The sequence below is a fragment of the Topomyia yanbarensis genome, chromosome 1 (assembly GCF_030247195.1).
Source record: "Topomyia yanbarensis strain Yona2022 chromosome 1, ASM3024719v1, whole genome shotgun sequence".
Taxonomy (NCBI): Eukaryota; Metazoa; Arthropoda; class Insecta; order Diptera; family Culicidae; genus Topomyia; species Topomyia yanbarensis.
This window is the reverse complement of record NC_080670.1, coordinates 4,944,839-4,968,186: the sequence shown is the minus strand read 5'-3', so window position 1 is coordinate 4,968,186 and position 23,348 is coordinate 4,944,839. Positions and strand designations below refer to the sequence as shown.

General features: G+C 40.1%; 2 protein-coding genes across 7 annotated transcripts in view; both read right to left on the bottom strand.

Moving 5' to 3' along the window:
- LOC131676668 (dynein axonemal heavy chain 10) overlaps positions 1-13,755 on the bottom strand; it is a 103,479-nt gene extending 89,724 nt beyond the window's left edge. For both annotated transcript variants that reach the window (XM_058955902.1, XM_058955903.1), the window contains exons 1-9: positions 13,481-13,755; positions 13,339-13,404; positions 5,828-5,869; positions 5,276-5,352; positions 4,950-5,073; positions 4,105-4,892; positions 3,918-4,029; positions 1,241-1,368; positions 179-369 (exon numbers count right to left, since the gene is read on the bottom strand). In XM_058955902.1, coding sequence (XP_058811885.1) covers positions 179-369; positions 1,241-1,368; positions 3,918-4,029; positions 4,105-4,892; positions 4,950-5,073; positions 5,276-5,352; positions 5,828-5,869; positions 13,339-13,404; positions 13,481-13,703 — 1,751 coding nt within the window. In that variant the 5' untranslated portion in view covers positions 13,704-13,755. The remainder of the gene's footprint in view (positions 1-178; positions 370-1,240; positions 1,369-3,917; positions 4,030-4,104; positions 4,893-4,949; positions 5,074-5,275; positions 5,353-5,827; positions 5,870-13,338; positions 13,405-13,480) is intronic.
- Positions 13,756-14,978: 1,223 nt separating this feature from the next.
- The window catches only part of LOC131676689 (uncharacterized), a 32,863-nt gene continuing 24,493 nt past the window's right edge, over positions 14,979-23,348 (bottom strand). For 3 of the 5 annotated variants that reach the window (XM_058955943.1, XM_058955939.1, XM_058955940.1), the window contains 2 exons: positions 19,056-19,178; positions 14,979-15,580 (listed from right to left, as the gene is read on the bottom strand). In XM_058955943.1, the coding sequence (XP_058811926.1) occupies positions 15,327-15,580; positions 19,056-19,178 (377 nt within the window). In that variant the 3' untranslated portion in view covers positions 14,979-15,326. Of the gene's footprint in view, positions 15,581-18,202; positions 18,340-19,055; positions 19,179-23,348 lie in introns of all 5 variants that reach the window. The other 2 variants (XM_058955941.1, XM_058955942.1) reach the window with 2 other exon arrangements.

Sequence of the window (23,348 nt, the reverse complement as noted above, 5' to 3'; positions counted from 1 at the left end):
GAGGATCTATCCTTGGTTGGGCAGTCTATTCCAGTGACTGACCGAAACTTGTTACCCATCGTATTAGTTGGACAATACATATAGGATACGGGAAAGAGCAGCAGCAGCAGCAACCTTAGAGTTCCAATGCAAAACCGGCTGCTGTACAGCATGTGGAACCAAATTAAGTGTGACTTACTTGAAAATGGTATCAACATTAATTAGTATTTTAACTTTCTCGGCAAACACATAGGATATCTGGCCAAGCAGGGTCAGCATGTTCCGGTCCTTGCTGTAGTAGTCCGACATGGTCCAAATGTGCCTCAGTATGATCGTAACGTTCGGTATAATGGACAGGATGAAGTTGAAGTCTTCCTCGGTTTTGATTTTCTGCAAAAGAGTGTCGCATGGAGGGGAAAGGGAGATTAGTTGGCAGTGCCGATGTTGGTGATGGTGACGATAATGATATATATAAAAAGTAATTTTCGGAAATTTTCCGAACAACGAACGATAGTCGAGGAGGAGCGGTTTAATTCGTAGCAGAGTGCGGAACGCCTAATGAACGTTTCAGGTTTCGGGTAAAAGTTACAGACATGAAATGTTAATTTATAGGAGATTTAATTAGAACTTGAAAGTTTGTCGTCGTCCTATCACGATTCCGAACAAGTCAATCCGGTCGGTGGCAGTATGCCGGGAATAAATTGAAGGTGAAAAGGTAAAAAGTTTGCATCGAATTTTCGGTTTCGATAGAGGCAGACGACAACTGCTGTCTACAACTATGAGCAGTTCCGAACAAAACGAAATAACAAAATGATAACAGATTGCAATTTTCATAACAAAATTGTGTTATGAACCAAGTCTTGTTTCGTTAGTAGATAAAAGTCTCTTTTGTCGTATTATAAAAAAAAACTGCTGTCATTTCCTGCACTCCAATTATCCTAAATTCGTCTCTCCTAACAAACTTTCCTGGTGATACCGATTACACATAGAAACAATTTTCCACAATCGTAACCCTCAAAATTATTTCAATTGAAAATAATGCTTGCGCAAGTCTAAAAATTAGTCAGAGACAGGTTGGGGCAAATTGAAACCAGAACTTTCAAAGTTGAATTGAAACTACAATCGTTCTCGTTCCCTATTGGTTTTAATATAGCTTATCGAATTTCCTCCAATCTGACAAATGGAGGGTGGGTGTTCTCCACCTAGATCGGTTTGCAAATTTCCGAATGATGATTAGCAGTAACCGTTTTGCACAACTTACCAGAAGATACTTTTGCAGCATCGCCAAATGTTCGACGTTATCCCGGGCTAGGCACAGCGCTCCCTTCAGTTCCTTCAGAAGCGCCGGCCACGATTGCAGCACGGCACACTCGTTGTCCTTGAGAGCATCTGCGGAAGCGATAAAAGGAGTTATGGGTGAACGATTATTTTTTTTCGCTTTTTCTCCCCTGAAAGGTGAACGTTTATAAGGATTTGAGAATTCGTTGCAGAATCTGACTAATTTTTGGGCAATGCGTTTCGGTCCTGATACAGTGCACTTGAATTTATCTGGTTTCATCTGAAATTTCCGAGTTATGCTGGCATTTTCGGGTAGGGCGGCAGAGAGCAGCATAGATTTGACTGTCATCCCCAGCATTGTTGTAATAAGCTTCTTTTGAAATCGTTGCAGAAAATGTAGGCCGCAGGAGAGAAGGTTGTGTATGAACTATATATTCAAGGAAAATCTATTTGGAGCGTGGAATTATCTCCGATTTTACAGAACGAAGTATTATGTGTGACAGTTACTAAGGGCGAATGTTAGTGTCTACGTCATCAATACCACGTTTTATGGGCAGTCTCTGTTCACTACCACTAATTGTTTTGACGCATGCTAGGTCCTTGTTTAGGGGGACTTTTTTGTTGTATGTACTATTGACTAATCTATGTGGAGTTGTGTTAGTGCGAGATTGAGGTTAAATCAGATAGTTTTTTGCCAAATGAGGTTAAATCAGATGTCGAATTGTAAACTTAGCGTTATATGTATGTTGTCTATACACATTGCAACTGTGTTGAGCTTGAGCTTGTGCGACCACCCCTAGTTGCTACTCCGTTGTCGATCGGGACTAGCTGAAGTTGCACAGGGAATCAGTAGATAATTATGCTTGAGAGTAGCGAAACATCTTTCAATGTGCAACTCCTGGCAATCCTAAAGTGTTTCTGATCAATACCGGCGCCGGTCAGGCCCGAACGTAGATCGCGGAAGGAAAGGGAAGGAATTGTTAATCCGATGCTTGCTTTTGCTAGAGGCCGTATATACTACTGTGCACTCCACAAGTATCACGGGAGGAGGATATTTTTGTTAGTAAGAGTATAGAAGTTGGATCTACTTCTTCTTTACCGACGTCAGAGAGGTCCTTCGGAAGGGAAAGCTTTACTTCCCTTCCGAAGGAAGACGTGACCACAGATTCTCAAGAAAAATCTCAACGACCTCGTCTGGAATTGAACCCCAACTGGAATGAGCGGCGGTCACGCCTACCACTCAACCACCGGCGCCGTCACTATATACATTGCAACTGTGTTGGTGTCCTAAACGTCAGATAAGTCAATTAGGGGTAACTTCAACTAACTAACTGCTGTGCGTTTGGATTTCATTTTTCGGCTCTTTACTTTTTCGTGATATTAAAAATTTTCCAACGCGAGACTCATATAAAAATGGAACAAAAAAAACCTTTCAAGTCCATATTATACTGCCATCGTGGGGGAGAATGCAAGCGATAACTATCGATCGTTCAAGTGGCTAGGAAATTGTTTCTGCGATTTGAATCACACCATAGAGCCACAAAAAATCAAACTTAAGTTAGGCCTTGAGTCCTTAATGCGCAAATTGGTTAAACCCATTTTTCCCTTATGGGAAATATTGCATGATAAAGGCTATCAATTTGGACTGTTTACGACTATCCTTTCCACGATATTGGAGTATTCAAGAAGAATTGTATCGAACACTGCAATGTAAAAATTGTACAGCTTGCACCAGTTTATAAAGAACGCCATCTGCGCGACTTCCGGAGGTTTCACTTAAATTTAGGTAGTTTTGAGATTTGTATATCATTCGCAGTCATTAGAGTTGCCGAAAAAACGAGGAACACTTCTGAGTTCTTTGATGCTAAACTAAAATTTGAGTATACTCAACCAACCAGTAATGAGTTCTATTTTTGTCGAGGTCAAATGGAAACCATCTTCAACGGCAGAACATTCCTGATATGATGAAACTGAATAAAGGAATTTTTTTCAAGCTCTATTTACATATAACAATAAAGATGGTTCGACCCGAATCCGAGAGTTCGTAAGCTGAATATCCCGAACCCGAGATCATAAAGATTAAAATACCCGAACACAAGAATTTAAAATTAAAAATTAAAAAACCCAGGCGCGTAAATATACAATTTAACAAACTCGAGCCCGACCCGAGCTCAGAGCTCAAAAGTTGGAATATGGAGTACCATCCCAATCTTCCGATTTAGAATTTTAAGCCTATGGAAGGCGAAATCGTGAAGAGAGAAATTCCCATTCATTTGTACGTCGAATTTATATCGGTCTGTAGAGGTTATAAATTGTCGACATCTTAACAGGAATGGTCGGCTAATTAAAATACGGGAAACGGGAAACTAAATAAAGAAAGTATCAATTGGAAAAATGGGAGAATATAAAAACAGCAAAGTAGAAAACTGTCAATGTAGACAAGTAAAAAAGTATAACAGTTAAAAAGCGGGAAAGCATTGCTAGGAAAATGAGGTAATAGAGAAATTGAAAAGTGGAAAATAACTCTCGCCATTTATAAGGACGGTTTAAATCTGTTCGGTCCAGCCAAATCTTTCGTCCAAGAACAATTCCAAATAACTATTTCCGCATTCGCCAGAAATGTATCGTAAAATAACCCGACATTCTAGTTCCCTACTTACCAAATACCTGAATCACGAACGGTGATTTCAATTGCTCAATAATAGAATTGTATTCCAGCTCCCGCACCAGCCACAGATTGTACTCGGCCATCGGTGTATATTCGTCTGGTTCCTGTTTTGAAAGCGCCAAACAAAATCAACTTTATAAAGCTTTCCACCGATTACTCCTCTCAACACAACTACATACCCTTTCCATCGATTCGCGCAGCACCTTACGAATGTAAATTGACCACCCCTCCACGATTTCCTCCTGTTGCAGGGTGGTCAAATCCTCAACCGTCGTTCGGTTTATGTCAACTTTAACTTTGAACTTGTCCTCATCGATCGTGATGTTCTCCTGCCCCGGTGCATTGTACTGCGTCGGCATCCCAAAATCGTACCGAACGTGACTCATCGTCCAATCGAGCACTTCGATGAACCGTTCCAAATTTTGGTTGAGATTCTCCTTCATGGGTCCCTGCTTAACGGGAGCACTTCGTTGCTTCTCATGATCCGCTTGGATTTTGGTGTCCGCCACTTCCAGCAGGTTAGTCCACTTCTCCGAAGGAGTCTCCTTAATCACCACTTCACTTTCTACCGTCACTTCCGAGGCCTTAGTTTGGGTAAGATTCGACTCGCTACTGGGAGTTTCACTCAACGACTGACCACTTCCCAGTTCAACCTTGGAATCGTCGCCCATAACACGATGGCCAGCCTTATGCGCTTGGATTGCTTTCATACGAAAGTCGGATGGTTTTGAGTAGTCCATCAACACGACGCTGGTCCGACTTGCAGCGCGAGTCAAATCTTCCTCCTTTTCTTCTTTCTCCGGTTTAGGTCGCTCGACGTTCGGCTCCCGAAACTGGTGCTCGACGGCAGGTTTGAACAGCCGTTCCAGCGAATCTTTGGCACTGTTTACCACCGATCCCTTCATGCAACCCATCAGAACGTAGTGCGGCATCTCGGCGCAGCAATCTTCGAATGTGTAGAATCGTGCTGTAAAAAATCGAAAAAGTTTAAAAAAGAGACTTTTGAAATTCAATGTGTTCTTACCAACAGGGGCACTGTAGCGCCTAATCATGTAGAGGTAGCGAATCGTCGGGTCAATCTTATCCTCCGGTATGAATCCGAAGCAGACGTGCACGATTGGTGTTTTAACCGATGTCGAAACGATTCTCTGTTTGCCGCAGGCAGAGGGGGAAAAGTTTATTTCAAATTAGCCAAAACTGCACTTGAAATTTTTTAAACAGCGCTGGCTTTTCCTGGCGCGCAAAATTGGCCAGCCTTTCCAACGCGGAGAAGCCCCGAAGCAAAACCAATTTCCGCGAACGCAACCCTCCTCCTTCTGATCTTCCTGTTTTTTCCCGAAAGCTACTTACAGTTACTTCAACGAGCTCATTATCGCCGGAAGCCCCCGCTCCTAGGGCAGTTTCCGGGCCGCGATCCTGGTCAGCATCTAATTAGCGGATGGAAGAAAGAAAGCAAGACAGCGCCGCACCATCATTGTTCGGTTTGAAAGAGAAAATTGAAGCAAAACAATAGAAATAAAACCAAGGGGGGGGGGGTAAGGGTATGCAACAACTGTTATGCTGGTCCGCGCGGGTCATTACAACAAGAAACAAAAAATAGAAGCAACCGAAACGGGTCAGCAAGTGCACCGAAAGAAGGGTGCTAATTGCTGGTTGGAATACATTTCCGCGTTCTGTCGGTACTTGTTTGATGTGATTACATTTTGTTCATTAATGAGTTGATGGTTTTTTGTTCTTCTGCGTAATTGTTGCATGCCGTAATAATTACTGGAGAAATACTGCGGGAAATATTGTTTCAATTTTTAAATTTAATTTTTTCCAGCTCGACAATAGTGGGAACATAGTTGTTAAGCTCAGCGAACTCAGATTTACCGGTAGTATACAAGTTTGAGTACGACTTACCTAATTTCCTTGGCTTCTTCGGTTTTGCTTTCTTCTTCTTTTCTGCGAATATATAAATAAATTTAGCATTAGTCAATGTCGATAACAAAGCACTTATTTGGGACCGATTTCTTCACCTACGCTTATCTTTTAAACGAGATTTAGTGCACCTTTAAACCTGGTTTAAAACTTGAATAGCGTGGGTTAAGAAATTGACCCTTAATGCAAAAAAGTCTATGCTACAAATAACAAATTGTTCAAAGCAAATTTCCTCGAGCATTGAGCATTGAGTAAAAACAAACTCACCCGCATCATCAGTGTCCTCGGCAAGACCTGACAAAACCGAATTACAAAAGAAGACCATGTTAATCCGTGTATTCACTTAACTAACAGCCGGAAATTGTGCCAGATTCGGCCTCGAGAACTCAAACAACAGAACGGAACTTCATCATGATGATGCAGCAATTTGTGCAAAATTTAAATTTCAAATTTGAAACCACTTGAACAGAAAAGCCATTTTCGTATAGCCCACTCACACTCTCACACGGGGTATGGAAAAACCGGAAAGAAACCCGGGAACCACTGGCACGTCATTGTTTCTGGTGTCGCATTTCTGGTTTTCTTGTAGTATTATAGCTCATTCACACTCTACCCCTACCCTGCAGCCTTCTTCCACAATCTGATCCCGCTAAACTTGTTCCCGACCACTCGGCTGCTGATGGTGGTAACGAGAGAACCTTTGAAATATGATAAAAAAGTGCACTAGTTTTGCGCACACATACTCACGTCATTGCACTGTCGCATCAGGCTCCAGTTCGTTCCTTCCAACCCAAACCGAAGCGGCTAAGGCTTATCAGAGATGGAAGTACCGGGACGGAGTGATGGTGGTTCGGGACACAGAAAAAAAGCTGTAAATAAATCAAATTAACTTACCAGAACGTGTTGCCTCAAGAATATCTCCAGCGGATCCGTTTCCGCATCCGGACCATGCTAGGCTGTGCAGAGTAGTGCACATCCTTGCAGATGTGGTTTCTTTTTTGTTTTAGGGAGGGGCTGTAACCACACTAAAATAGATACGTTTTGCAGGGGACAATCTGAGGGATTAGTGTCATTGGATGGAAGGGGGGAAGGTGTAGCATGTTTGGATGAAATTCGGTGTTTCGGCACTGCGCGGTTACAACATTGGGAAAGGGAGGCTAATTTCACGTGTTTAGCGATTAGAGTTTCACAGTTTGTCCAACGAAGGAAGCTAAGAGCAACGTATTTCGGGGATAGTTTTGGGGTTTGATTTTCATGTTAATCCTCACACTACAAAATGTTCATCTTATTATGATTTTCTTGTCCGCATTTCAGGGTAAATTTTGTAAAGCGAATACAGCCGAAAGACCCCGAGCTGTGTTCGTTGTCATACCTTTCTTCGCAGTATGTGTATAGTCTAAGCTTACCATAAACAGGCGTCTCGGAATTTTTTTTTGCGCGTTGGGGAATTCGCTCCGCTTTCTCTGGCGGCAATTTTTTAATTATTGGTGCTGTTTGGTTATTTATTTGAAGGCATTTGGTGTAATCGTTATTTCTTCGCTGTTAGTTTTCTGCTCCAAGCAACTTTTTAGTACCATTTGGAACCTCTAATAAGTGTGCAATTTTTTAGTTCGATAAGTGACTATATTTTTGCGCCCACTGTTTAAATTTCACGTGGGATTTCGTATAGGAAAATTGACTTCCATAAAATAATTCCTCCATGAGTCGCCCAAGGTCTTCTAAAAATAAATGGATAAGTGGAAATTGAACCAGGAAACAAAGCCTCAAAGACCGCGAACTGACGCTTCTGGAAAAAGTTAATAAGTAGAAACCGATTGATGCTCTGGCGATTCAGAAAATATTAATTTTTCTTGCGCCACTGCTGTCTAATTATATGCAATTTTGTTTCGACTCTTTCTCTCGATCTCTCTCTCACTCTTTTATTGTATCCAAACCAATGATCTGAACTGTTTGGTCATTTCACAAGACTTTTGAAGAATAAATTGAGGCTTATTTTGTACATGTTAAAAGAAAGTCAAACTTTTGTGTATAGTTTGAACGTCAGCAGCAGTGATGCTATGAAATTGCCATGTTCATCAATATTCCGATCGTTTCGCGATCTTCGAAATTTCGTTTCCTTGAAAATTTACTATAAAAATTACACATCGATTTATTTTTAGGAGACAATTGGCGACACTTGGAAGAAATATCTTGTAAAAGCTGATTTCCCCATACGAAATTTTAAACCCCGAGCGCTCGAATGTAGTTTGACCGAACAAGAATAATTTGCACAGTTATTCTAGGTCCCAAATGGAACCCAGAAAGACTCTCTGAGCAAAATTTTATTATTTTTTTTTATATAAACGTGTCCCACTCTGCTGATTACCGGTCTTGGTTGTAGTAGATGGAATTTCCTTAGCAGCCTCTGCGCAATATTTTCCGTGGTGTAGTGGTTGATCACAGAATTGGCATGTAGAAATCTGTCCTGGGTACGTGATCAATGTTCGCTAAGTATATGTAATATGTTGGCTTGATTTCCTTTGGATGGTTATGTAGGAGGGGTTAGATTTTGTCAGACGATTTCTCACAACACAAACGCTATTGCCTAGACCTGGCAAAAATTACTCCAAGTATCTTGCTTAACCGCATCCACTTCTCAGTATTTTGACATGTGTTGTTTGATAGTGCAAGCATTAGTAGGCGGTGCCAGGTCATTTAGCTTTACTTCAATACTGTCATTGTCTTGATATGTTTGGATGCTGAATAAAATATCATTACATTCGATGACGTGTTTCAAATTCTTCTGCGAAGCAAATGACTCTACTTCACTTATGGTTTTAACATAATCAGTACCTCATGAAGTCGTCGAATTGCACAGCCGTGACTTCTGCTATGTTGAGCTTCATGTTCACATTCGACAATTGCTCCACTTCACAAATCGATGGTCTCATCGAACATTTCAAAAAGTCAACAGCATGTTTATTTATTCCCTGGCTTTGCACTGTCACTCATTGTTTGTTCACGTTTCACACACTAGGTAGAAGGGACAAAAAAATTCTTCTGTAGATAGACAAAGCGGGGCACGGGTAGATTTGATTGCGTGCCCTACTACAGCAGCAAAGCTATTTTTATCTTCTGAACAGGGCAAAATAAGAAAACAAACTCAAACTCTTGAAATAATATATCGATTTTGTTCTTTTTTCGGCAAATGTAAGACTAAAAGAAACGCTGAGTTCATTGGACTGACTCGAAAATGTATGTAAAAAATTAAAATGATCCTAATTAGCGGGCACAGCAATTTTTGAGTTCCTTCTGTGGTCCGAAATGACGGTGCAAATTATGAAAGTGAAAGTTTGTATGGAAATTAGCATCGGAAAATGTACATTTTTGCATCTCCTCATGTTCAGATGACGTGGGTAACTGAATCAACTCGCATCAGTTTTCACAAGGAGGTCGATGTGTTAGCTTCCACGCCACCACAATCCAAAGGCAAGGTTTTTATTTGAAATACCTTGAAATCGTTAGCATCAATCAGTTTAGGAGACTATAGTAGCTTGTAGTGGTCGTTGATGAATAACACGAATATCAGTGGGTCTAAACGACTCCCCTATGGCACACCCGAGGAAATGTCAAAAAATGGGGATATCGTGTCTCCAAGCCAAAAAGAAGCACCAGATAGACTGCATCAGCCAGTCAAAACAGTTTTGATCAAGATTTAACTCTTTTAGAAACACAGTACAGGATGTATTATTTTTGCTACTGGACAACAGTTATCCAATTTTGAATAACATCTAAAAAATCCGAAACTCCAACCCACATTGTGTTTAAAACGCTGAGAATATCACATTCAACCACTCTAATAGCGTTTTCGTTTTTACTTGACACTACACCGGTGTAGTGCAAAAAAGGGATAGACTGATTACACCCAAGTTTGAATGAATGTAGCACCAACTACACCAGTGTAGTAAACTGTCAAAAACGAAGAGGCTACAAAAGTTCAAGAAAAGAAAAGACTGACATTGTATCACGCTGTGTGTGTGTGTTAGCCTTCCGAATCCCGGCCAGCAGTGGAATTATGAAAAAAAAAAGTTTTCTACACATGGTGTGGCTTCCTTATGCAAACAACTTTATTTCGGGATGTAGGAGGTGTTAGCTCGGCCGATTTTCCAATGACCCATTTCAGAATGACAGAGACCTAGCGGTACATCCCGAGGTCATTTTCCCATCGCAAGTTCCGTTCAACGATAACACGTGTATCACCAGTATTACTATTAAACTTACATTGTATCACGCTTTACATAAAAACACATTATTCGATGGGAAATCTCCACCGGTACAATATGAAGGGAACAGAACTTAATGCCTCCTCTAAACTAAATTATACTATCGTATCAACATCTCCGGTAGCGAAGTTGAGATTGACGGAGTGGTCAGCGATTTACAGTTTCACGCGCGGTTGGCAGTTTTTGGGTATTCGTCATTTCATACGATGAAAATACTTCAGATTGAATGAAATTATGCCCTCCGTCAAATTCATTCTTGGGTGATCTTCGCTCGGTCTATTGGCTCCACTGATTGCTTTAATTGCAAACAATTGGGCCAAACAGCCACTCTGCTGGGGAAAGTACGACGATAATAAAAGATGATATTAACAGTAAGAAAAGTGTTCTTATTGTGGGGATAATTTGCGTGATATCTTGACATGCCCTGCGTGCAAACTACGAGGGTATGAACTAGAAAGGTCCCTTCAAGAAACGTTCCAATCGATCAGAGAAATGTCACTCCGAACACACTCCTTTGCTATTTCGTCTCCTAACGAGGACGACTTAGAGGGACCATCTACTGAAAGAGGAGGAACAATTCATCTCCTCAACTTGGTTGTTAAGTATTTTGCGGGGATCCGAAAATAATATCTCTTGGCAGTACTGTAGAAAAACCGAAGTAAGACTGAGTTTATTCTTCTGAGGCTCTTGATCTCGGAAGAATCAAATCAGACATGGATAAATTCGGTCCAAGAATGACAAGACTTCTTCAAATATACTAAAACTCCAAATTTAACGGTTTCACAAGTATGGGATTTTGATTGTAAAAACCGTCTTAACATTTATTTCAGTATTCTTGACTCTAAATGTTCAGAACTTGAGAACTTGGTGTACAAAATCTAATTACTCCATTCAATTCAGTACTCGACTGTAAACCCTAACTACCAACTTATTTATTTTTTTTATTTTGATTAATTGTCAATCCCAATTAATAATACCAAAATTCTTCACTGCATTTTGATCGTTTGCCTGGTAGTCCATTGTAAATAAAAGATCCTTTTTCTGATTAGTTAACAGCACCATATCTGTTGTTTTGTGAATTGTTTCGTGTTTTGTTAGAGTATAGGGGTTAGATCTTGCTATCTGCTCCGACAGGATTTTGCGAGAGTGGGCAATCAAAGTTCGAATAAATCATTCCTGGACACGTTATTATACAATCCAGAAATTGAGTAAAATGCAAACTTTTACAATGCTCAGAAAATATTCTTGCTACTCATCGTTTCTGCACAGACAAACAGACACAACACTATGAAAAAATTCCTCCAAAAATTGAAACCGATCAACAAGTAAACAAAGAGCACTAGTTTAAAAAAATCACCCGGATAACTGAATTAAAGCCGTTCAGAAATCCTAAAGCAATAAACTCAAAGTTAGACATCGATCATTCAAGAAGCTAAGAAAATAAAGTTTCTTTGTATTCAGAACTTTATAAAATTCAGTAAACAGATCAACATCCCAGAATTTTTTAGAATTAAGCTGAAATTATATTCATCAATGCAAGATCTAGACACAAACATATTTAGATTGTAGAAATAAAAAAATCTTATAAAACAATGAATCCAGTAAATTCGGACTACAGAACCCGAAGAAGCTGGGGATGAGTAAATTTAGAAATCAAGAAAATTGTTTAAAAAATCCAAAGAAGCAGGAACAGAACATTTAAAAAAATTAGATGTCCCAGACTTATCATAATCTAGAACTACAGGGATTAGTTCAGAAATATTAAACTGCAGCTTCACAGATCATTTGGTCGGTGTTAAGTCAGACCGGACTAAGTGACAAAATATTGATTTCGAGAAAAACAGGTTTAAAGTTTGAATCGCAGAATCCTTTACATTATGATTGGAAATTAATTATTGCCATAATTCTAGTTTATTGTTACATATTTCAAATTTGGCAAAAGTCGAATGTAGCTGTCATTATCTAATTTTTTGATGTTTTGCGACTTAGTCCGGTCTGACTTAACACCGACCATTTATTAAAATTAAAATAGGAATCTGAAATTATTTTATATTTTCAAAAAATTCAATGGCGGATTCCTAAGATTGCCCCTCGAATCAAGTAATATTGGACCCCGGATGCAAGAATCAATCAATTTGGTACTAAAAAAGTCAAACAGTTCCAGTTTCTCGAAGTAGAAACCTTCAGGAATCAACGAATTTCAAAACTAAGGTATCGATTAATACAGGGATGCATGACTACAACTACCACGAATGCATTGTTAACAATTTAAAGTTATCTAGAGTACCTGGAAAACTATAAAACTCAAGCCATAGTTCATTGAACTCAACCTTGATTCAGTAATAAAATAAGTTACTAAATTTGAATGATTGCTTTCAGCGCGTTAATAAATTAATAAAGTGCAATAATTACTTTTTTTCACACAATTTGAGAGGTCCCTGTAAATTCCACATAAATTTCATTTGAACCTTGTGCAAGGCTGATAAGAATATTATCATAGTTTCTTCAGTCATAATAAAAAAAATGTGCAAAAAAAGCAAAAACCACAACAACTTACTTTTGAGTGACTGTTTTCTTGTTCGCACTGAACGCCCTCCATCACAGTTTTTTCGCAGTGTCATCTGATGCGACATCCCCCAGTCTTATGCTGATTTCTGCTGATTTCGGTTTTAGATCAGAGTCGCCCTAGGTTCGCTATAATATTTACAAAATCCATACAAAAGTGACAGCTCAGAGCGAACCTAGAGCGACTCGGCTCTAAAAACGAAATCAGCATTCGTTTTTAGTTCATGTCGTTTTGGCTTGAAGCAGAAACTAACACAGTTTCGGACCTAACTGCTGTCAAACCGTTTGTTTGAAGCCAGTTTCCAACCTAGGTTATGCGCCACTGAACTGAAAACCGGGTTGGGTTCCAACCTGAAATATATTTCCGGTTCGCTCACACCACCGCTGTTTGGTGAGAACCCAACTCAGTTTCATTAAAAACGTTCGTTTGAAGCAACTAAACTGGGTTAGTTTCTAGGTTCTCAATCGAAAACGACATCAGAGTCGCTCTAGGTTCACTCGGAACTGTCATTTTTATATAAATTCGGTAAATATTAGAGCGAACCTATGGCGACTCGAATCTAAAACCGAAATCAGCATTAGCAAACCCAATATCCTATCTACTAATATATTTTTGGTATACTGATCCCAACCAAAAACTGTATAAAAACAATATGTAGTACGTACTTTTAGCTTTCTTCCCTTTCTTCTCCTTCAGTATTAGCTCTGGTTCGGTGGCGAGCATTGGACCCACTATTTAATCAAATATCGGAAATAAGAAACCAAAATCAGATCAATTTTGCACCGAACATCAGCACATACTTCCTACCAGGTTCCAGGGCCACAACCTCTTCCTCGACCAGCTTGTCGTAGAACGTCCGATAGGCGAATAGAATCCGCTTCTGATCCTCCCGATGGTCGCTGATTTCGTCGTCAAAAAACGCCATCAGTTCGTCGTAGAACTCATTCAGCACCGATTCGATGTAGCGCGGTTCGTCCACACCCAGCGTCCGGCACAGATGGTCTCGAACCCAACGGAACCGGTAGTCCATTCCGGACGGCTGTTTCGTATGTTTCAATTTTCGCACAAACTAACCACACAACACGTTCTATAAACGATGCATGAAATGACGAATTGAAAGAAAAAACACTTCCAGCGGCGTCCACGGCAACGCACTCCATGGAAACGGTGGCGCTGCATAGCAACTGACGCGACGCAACTACAGCGTTTGTGAGGAAATGTAGCCTCCTACGATAGGACTGGCTGCCACGTGAGTTCTTTTGTTTGCTCTGTCAAGATACGAAAAATTCGATAGAACCATTTCGAACGTCACCCAGCAGACCGCGTGATTTAACCGCACGTTGCGTAAAACGATTCCACAGGCTGACCGAAACCACACTTCTCGTTGATAAGCTCATTTTCCGGGGCATAATTTACCAGTGTTCAGCAATTATGGAATTCATTTGCGTGCCGACATAAAAAATTTAACATAATTCACCGGAAACGGTTATCAATCGGACGAAGTGATGAGCGTTTCGGAATTGTTTGTTTTCTGTTTCCGCAGGAGTCCAAATTCCCGTTAGTCCCACGGGAGTGCATTTTATTCCCGGAACCCATCCGTACCCGGATGCAGTTTGCCGCGGCGCCGTGATGATCGATGTGTAACAAACGGTTTTTTTGCACTTAATGAAATTCCCAAGAAACACGTAAATCCAACATTGATTTTATTGAACAAATAGCTCGCAGCTTCGACGCCATTACGGTTCCGAGATAAAATTTATGCCGCAAAGTCCTCTGGGTTTGCTGTCTGTGGCTGCATGTAAGAACTCGTAAAACGGGAAGGAAATGATTTCTGTTTGATTTTGTCCTCATTTTTTTTCTCCTTTCAGTGCGAGGGAAGGGATGTGGCAGCGATGGGTGCTTCCAATCTCAAGAAAGACCGTCTAACGGAACGTGCAAACTAATCTTATTTCGATTTTCCTCCGGCAGCTGATGCTCGTATATACATAGGAAGAGAACTCCTGCATCGCGCGCCGTGTCGCCTTATCCTCACGATCCTCGCTGTTTGTTAAACTTTCCCGGCACGCCCTGTCATTGTTTTCCCCCGCGCGTTGCACCAGCAGATGATGGGGTTGCAATTTCAGGCTGCGCTGGCACGATGGAAAATTTTGGGCTGAATTTGATTGTGATAAAATAAGTTAGTAAAATCGCTGGCATTTTCGCTTTTGACATTGCACCAGACCGGTATGGTGTAGTCCTTGTAATAAATCTTTTTTTATACACTGCACCGGCCCAGCACAATGTGAAAATGAAATCGCTATGAGACCAGGAGACACAAGAGTTTTAATTAACATCACTAATTTGAAACTACTTCATAATCCACCAGTGCCCAACATTTTCGGCATCTACGAGTAGGAAAAAACGGCTTTCACCGAAACGTAATGTATGATTGCTGCAATGGCAGCAGCAGCAGCACCACCACCAGTACAAAGAAGAATTGCTTTTCGTTTTTTTTCGAGTCTAAGCGACGGTGTCGAATCGGCAACTAGCAAATACGGGTAGGGGAAGCGGGTTCCGAAACGGCAAATTTCCGGAAGCGATTCGAGCACCAATTCCTATTGCTTCTGCTGGTGGTGCTGCTGCTTCTGACTGCCGTTGCTTATTTTTAATCCAATCAAACTGTAAATAAATTTATCTTCAACTGCCAGCTGCTAACGAGAACAAGTGGAATAATGATTGCTCCACCTCCCGAGCCCAGTAGAGCTACCAGCAGGGACCAGGTCCGGGGCAGCAACGTCCTCGTCGTCGTCGTCATCATCGTCGACAGCCAACTGGTCGGAGTCGATTTTCGGGAAACTAAATGCGGCGGGAACGGTGGCACTGGCCGGCGGAATCGTAGCAACAGCAACATCGAGTCTGCCGCTGACGCTGTAATCAACAAAAAGGATAAATTAGTGCTGCGTTCTGTTCGTGCACAGAAAATGGGAACGCTACTTAGGAGATGGAACCCGGGATTAAGCGAGTGGTTGGCTGTTAGTCCGGGCCACATCCGAACTATCGACTGTTGGGGGTGCTGGCTGAAGGTGAGGCGGACACGTACCGTTGGAGAATGATTTGAGAAAATGGTTCAGCTGCAATTTTTTAACTTTTTGGGGAATGGATGGTTCGGGCCCCGAATCTTGAATCTCGTATCATTTATCATACATTTTAAATATCAAATCTAGAGTCTGGAATATCTCAACCATATTTTTTGAATTAATAATTATGCTACACTGAAAATTTGACATAATTTGATTTATATATAGCTTGGCCGACAGTAGAATTCGGAAAAAAAATTCAAAAGATAGTTTTGGAGCGCAGTAGGTATTAGCTCAACCGGTTTTTCCAATGACCCATATCGGAATGACAGACAAATTTATTCCAGTACTACAATGAAACCTTCGAATGCCAGCCACGAATAAGTTCTTATGGAATCGACGCGTGTTTAGTGTAGCACAGGTTATTTGATTGGGCCCAAGGTTTAAGCTATTATTATGCTAGGTAATTCACTTGTTCACCCCATACATATCGTTATTTACATTTGGGTAAATTATATAGGGACATTGAAAAATAACATGAAACGATCTTGCAATGAATTACTGTGTGTTTATTGACTAAAATAGCTTCACACGGTAATTGGTACACATAACAAAAATAAGTACACTAGAACCATCTAAATATATATATTTGCACCCAAGATAAATTCAGTAACGAGACCTTTTGACTGGAGAATTTTATTCTCTGTTTGCTAATCGATTCCACAATACTCGTGATACTGAACCGTCAATTGACGCCATATTTTCCTCAAGTAATAATGGCTAATTGTGATAAACCAGATCGTCAGGTTCAGATCACACCAGATGAGCCAGTGTATCTTTCCTTCAATAATTCTTTTTTTTTTGGGTTTTGACGTAAATGCAATTATGTGAAAAACAATCCCCCAGAGGTAGAATTGCTCAAAATTTCAATCTGTTTTCCCTGTTGAATAACACCAAAAAGTATTTTTAGTGGGACGAATAACATTTTTTGAAAGCGACAATAAGACCACTATGCAAAATTAAACTATTCGCTCGACAATTTACTGAACTGTTACCGTACCCAACCGAAGAAGTGAAATGTTGTGCAGTCGAGCTGTGGTACTGTGGCTGGATGGCGAGTTCGTAGCCAACCAAACCATCTTCCTTTATATAGTTCATTGAACATCCTGAGCGTTCCTTTAGAAATGATTGCTGTCACTCCTTATGTGGTCATTGGTAGATGGACTCCTTAGAACCGTTTGCGACGCGAATTTCTTTTTCATTGTTAATACTGTTAATTTTAGCTTAATATAGGTTTTCGGGGTTTTGATGTTGAAAATGCAAAATTCAAAACGTGGGATCTAATATGGCGACCCTGCCTTGCTAAATTTCATGTTTATCTTTATACTGGGCTAAAACGTCTTACATGTGGGTTTTCGGGGTTGCTGATTCTGATTTTGATGTCGAAAATGTAAATTCAAAATGGCGTATCTAGTATGGCGACTGTGCTTGGCTAAATTTCATGTTTTTTTTTATATTGGCCTAAAAATTCTTCAATGGGGTTTTCGGGGTCGCTAATTCTGATTCTGATATCAAAAATGTAAAATTTAAAATGGTGGGTCCGATATGGCGACTGTGCTTGGCTAAATTTCATGTTTTTTATATTGGCCTAAAACGTCTTACAAGAAGGGTTATCAAGGTCGCTGATATCAATACGTATTTCTTTTTTCCTTGATCTTGGATTTTTAGGATCTAGCTTCTCTTCACTGTTTTCCATGAATTTTACCATTGTAAGACATTCAATTTCCTTATTCAGATTTCCTTATTTGGATTTCACTTTTTGCTTTCTTAGTAAGGTACGAGGAGATTAAGATATTTGATATTACCTTAACCACCGATTATGTTGACGAGCTCTACCTGTCATGGGCCAGATTCTCCTCAGTTCCTTCTTCTGAGGAGACGTAGTTTTAACGTGCTATGTAGATGTTAAATGTTATATTTTCTTTTATGGTCCATTTCCATTCTAATAGTAAGCTACTCTAGGTCCACGCTCCTGATGTTTTTGACGATAACCTCCATACTGCTATTATCGAAGTTGCCCATTTTGACGAAGCCCCGAAGAGGCCAATAGTTCCGCAATGGCCACGATCGCTCGTCCATTGTCCAATATTAACCCAAACTCTGAGTATTCTTTTTACTTAGTACCTTGCCCTCTGGGTAGATATATCATGCTCAGCGATTGAATTATTATGGGCACATACATCGCTGTCCTGCCGATGGCACTGTTAGAATAGCTCGAGAAAAAACTAAAGGTGAAGCTAATACATTTTGAGCTATTAGGTGGAGTCGGTGTATGAGGAGGAAGACGATAAATCTGAAGAAAGCAAAACTGAAGAGCTACTTCCTTCCAATTTTGATGGATTCGAAAGTGACGCTTCTTCCCTGTCTGAGAAGTTTTAAGATATTCAAACATTCCATAATTTTATTTACTTACTTTTCTCGTTCTATGTCCTCTTCTGTGTGTACCTTTGCTATTTGTTTCAGTGCGTTCATTAGTCTGAATATGCTGCATACTTCTATATTTCTGAACTTTTACTCCAATGTATCCGCTTCTCCAAGAATAATAAAATACTAAAATGATGCAGAGAAAGAGATACAAGTTCAACGAATATGAAACGGGAACATGGTAAGTCAACTTTTGTGATATATTCGCTAACTTGGTTATTATTCAATGCTATTAAATATGTTAGATTTAGTGACTCCAAACAGTCATCGAGTAGACCAGAAATATTTTTTTATATTATGTCTCCATTTCATAGTCTTCGGTTGATTATTGACAGTGAGATGTCCATCGGCTTTGAGCGTCAACATCTCATTAGTAACTGACACCATTCCTAATGCATACAAGCTTGTCTCATTTTTGCATTTTTTTATCCTGACTTCTGTATATTTTTCCAAACTACTCTCGTTGCTTAGTCAACTGTGCTATCATTAGATTGGTTTGCTTTCTACTTTCCGCTGTGTTGCACTCGTGTTATCTCACTTTCCTGATATCATTTCACGTCCCAAACTGTGCATTTCTAAAACCGACATTTTTCCTTCGACCTCTTTGGTAGAGCAGAAAAGAAAACCAATTCTAGGGATATCGAATTGGAACTGATCCTGATGCCAAGATTGCACCGATTCTACTACTGTGCGAGAGACCACAGGCGCGTGTCCTGGGCCTGGGACCATCTTCTTCAAACAAGAAAAGCTTCAGCATCTCACCATACCGTAGAAGGAAGACCCGGAACGGTAGGAGGAAGGGATGGAGGAATGAAATTCTTTTTTTGAGTTTGATAAATTACCTTGACATGACCACTTATCCTCGGAGTGATATTCGTATTCCCGTTTGCACGTACAGATCATTTGTCCTTTGCAGTAAGCATTGGTGATGCAGTGGGCGTCGTACTGACAGCGTTTGCCGATGGCTTTTTCGAAGTCGTCGTGGTTGTTTTTTTGGTCGTTTGTGACATTTTTTTTATTTTGGACATGAAAAGGAAAGAAAGCAAAGTAAGAACGATTAAGGTGAGTTAGTTGGATACAGATTTGCAGCAGTCGTTATATGTGTATCCAAACAAACAACAGCTGGAGTAGAGCTGATTTTTGGTGACACATATTAATGATTGGATGTATCACTTAATTTCCCCCCTAATCTAAAACGGTTGCAGAGTATACGTCTTTACAAGAAAATCATCATTAAAATTAAAACGGTTCGATGTTTCACAGTGTTTGAAACAAAAACAAGCTAAGCTTTAGTGTCCAAAAAGCTGAAAGCAGCTTATGTGGAACAGTAGAATCAAACTGTTACGAATAGTTTTTTTTCGCACTTTTTTCCTCAACGATGATGTTTCACGCGATGCTCTCACGCAAATGACGGTTTTATTTTTCCACTCGAAAGGGTTACCGAGAGTAAACAGTTGATGATTTTTCCACGTGGAAAGTGAAGCGAATAGATAAAACACGACGTGCAGGGTGTTGTTCGTTAAAACCTCGCCCATGTGACACTTGCAACGCAGTCAGTGGAACTGCACGGGTACAAAGATGTATAAAGTTGCACGTGAACATTGAATTATAGACCGTTGCACGTGCGGCAGCTCGGTGCGATTAGACCGCAAATTTTTCTGAGCTCTCAAAATTTACGTAAATAGAACATTGCGTGAAACTATTTATTCTCACGTTTTTGACAGTTTTTAGTCTTTTTTTAGATTTTTTTTCTTTGGAATGCTTTTTTATTCTACCAGTAAAAAAAATTGCTCTAGTCGCTTTCTAATACTTTGTAAACAAACTCGCTGAACTGTTTTTTTTTCTTTTTGAAATACCCTAAAAGAACTAGCACCGTGCATTGGTTCATGCAGCGAAATCACCGACTATGATGACGGATCCTCTCATCACCGGCGAACCGAATTGGAATGTGAGTCGCGATAGCAACGAAACGGTATCCGTTACGATTCCCGGGAAAAACATGGAATAGTCAGGATTTGTACCGACATGGACTATAACATTCGACGAACGTACAAATAATGCGATTTGAATACATTCACTTCGCAGTAAGCGCGCACATTTCCGCACCCTTGCCGATGGTGGAAAAAATTTACCTTCAACCAACACCAACATCGGAGGATGTTGGCTGGATGAGGAATAAAACACGACAGTTGACAATAATAGCTGTTCTACCCTCTACGTATAGCAGGAATGATAAACTAATGTACTGGAACGGGACAAAGCGCGATGAATATTGAATTCCCTGCAAAGACGGTATGTGCCGTTCTGGTGCGAATTCAAGGCACTAAGAATTTTTTTTTAATATTGAATACTGGCATAAGAATGTAAACTATCAGGTTAATTTACCTTCGAGGAAAATCATTTTTCTTTGGTTTAAAAGCTGATTGTAAAAACTCAAACTAGGCACACTGCTCTTTACTATTGAATCCAGTGCTAAATTACTAGATTTTGAAGCTTTTTATCGATTGCATCTATTATTTGAATCACTGCAACACACAAATAGAATATTATCTAGCAAAAAACACAAAATAATAACGTTCTGTTGATAATAATCAAGAAAATGCTAATCGTTGGGACGGCATTTTTTCAGCCTACTATTCCATTACTCAACCACTTGGATTCACAACCAGTCGAATGCTGGTAAGGGATCGTTCAATTTTAGTATCCATTTAGTGGTTTTCAAATAATGATGTTAATTGTGCGACCGGAATTCGGAGACAATCGAAAAATTTACAACAATTTATTGCACGTGCTCGTGTGCGAGGAGGTAGCACGCTGTGATAATTTATGTCCTTTTTGGCTTAACTGTCGCTAGAAAATCAGGCACACGACCAGACAACATGTTTATTGTTGTGATAGCCGTCACCACAAGTGCAGAGATCGCTCTCCACGACCCCAATGCGCTGAAGACGCGCATTCAACGTACAATGATTAGACATGACCCGAGATATCACCCGAAGGAAGTCACGACCTTCATCCATCCCCTTTAACCAAGGTTTGTTGATACTTTTGGGATTACTAAAATACCATGTCCCACGAAATTTGCCTATTTTCAAGCGTCCTCTTACAATAAATACTGAAAACTTCGTTGAAGCTACACGATCTGTCATAAGTATCTCCCGCTAACGCCTAAGTGTCCGCATTGCATTGTGTAAAACATAGAAAAATAATAGGAATGACGCACTTACTTCGGTTTTGTAATAGCATCCATCAAGGGGCACTCTCAGGTCTTTACGAGGAAGCTTAGGAGAGGAAATGATTACAGGCACATTAGAAGATGTTCCCTCAATGGGATTGTCAGAATCTCTCTCTTTAGTGATCAATTGAGCGAAAAAATTAGTCGTGGCTGGCGGCGTATCCCTCTTTAGCATTTCCTCTCGGAGCGCTCAAAAGAATGCTTTAGTTTTCCCCGTATAATTTACATGCAAGATATGTCGACAGTTCATGTGGAGTCTCCGTAAAGATTCACAGAAGGTAAAGTTTTCATGATTCTCTCCGCATTTTCCACACCGTGCATTGTTTTTACAATGGGCAACTTTGCAGCGACGGTAGTTCATATCTAGACAAACCTCGTTCAAAACAAAGTTTGTAACAACAGATCCGAGGAAAAGCTCAAAATGAGGCTGATGGAAAATAAGTTTACTTATAATCCTCAATTTTTCCATAACGCAATTACTTGCATACCAAAATTTTCACTGGCTAAATCGAAGGGTTCTGGAAGGAGCCAACCCTATATTTCGCAATCAAGGTCCCTCCCGGAGACTACACCATCAATCTTAACTTCCAGGGCGGGTACGTAGACAAAATACTTGTTCGTACACGCCCGAGTGTTGTTTAGTTAGATCACGCGATATATCGGAAGATCATCCAGGGACCGGTTGTATTAGATTGATATGGTTTGCTATGAAAAGGAGACTTATCGGCATTATATTTGCCATCGGAGAAACCTGAATGGATGTCGGTCGTCGGAGATACCTCCCCATTAGTCAATACTATCATGCGGGCTTCAGTACCCACCAAAGAAGGGTTTATCGCAGAGAACGGGAAATCAATGTAACGAAATTTAAAAGAATTGAGTAATTTATACTTAGCTGTGCAAATGCTCCATGTAGTATTAATCACATTTTCGCTGAGCCGTCGGCCACACAGCCCATTAACAAAAATTATTAAGATTCGAACATTGATATTAATTTGATAAGATTGTGTGATATCTGGACAGAAAACGAAAATTGCGCTGAGCACCAAAAATACATTGTAGAGCTACTACAAATCGGGTTCGTGATAAACTTCACAGAACAAGATACCGCGAATCAATTACACTTGTATAATCCAGCTAATATTGTCACGTTATTCCGAGTAAAAATCGTAATTAAAAAATAACATATAGCGGTGAGGCGAAGAGAAATTACGAATATTATGATAAAACTGCTGATAGCATGGACATGAGTCACATCATTCCACGTCACAAATTCGAAAATAAGCTCAAGAATAAAATACCTGAAATCGTGAACATAAATCACACTACTCGTTAAAAAATATTAAAAATCGTGACTAAGATAACCCTACTTATGACAAAAATATCACGACGACGTGAATAAAAAATACAAAAATCTCGACTAAAAACCTGCAATCATAAACATATGACAAAAAGTAGAGTAGAAAAGTAGAGAATTGACACACTGGATTTCTGTTCCCATGTCGTAAGAGACGACTAACAACAGACGTGGCTGTGGTCCTCTAAGAGGTTGATGCCAGTTTATTATCTTTCTCCAGACAAAAACCAGCCTGGAGACCGTGTGGCATCCGACAAGTTGAAGTATCTCAGCCAAGAATTGATCCACTGAGTTTCTGCTCCGAGGTCGTAAGAGGCAACTGAAAACAGCAGTCCTCAAGTAAAGGTGTTTCTCCGTGCCGAGGACTGAAGGGCTGGCTGGCAGAACAAAAATATTCCGGTCGCCCACGAAGTTTTGTGGGTCTTACCCTCGCTATGTCTAGTGAATCTCTAACACAGTGATGGTGCGTGGTGGATCGAATGATGGTCATGTCATAAGTCAACGTGTTTGGTATCTTCTAGTTGTTGTACAATAAGGATGAAA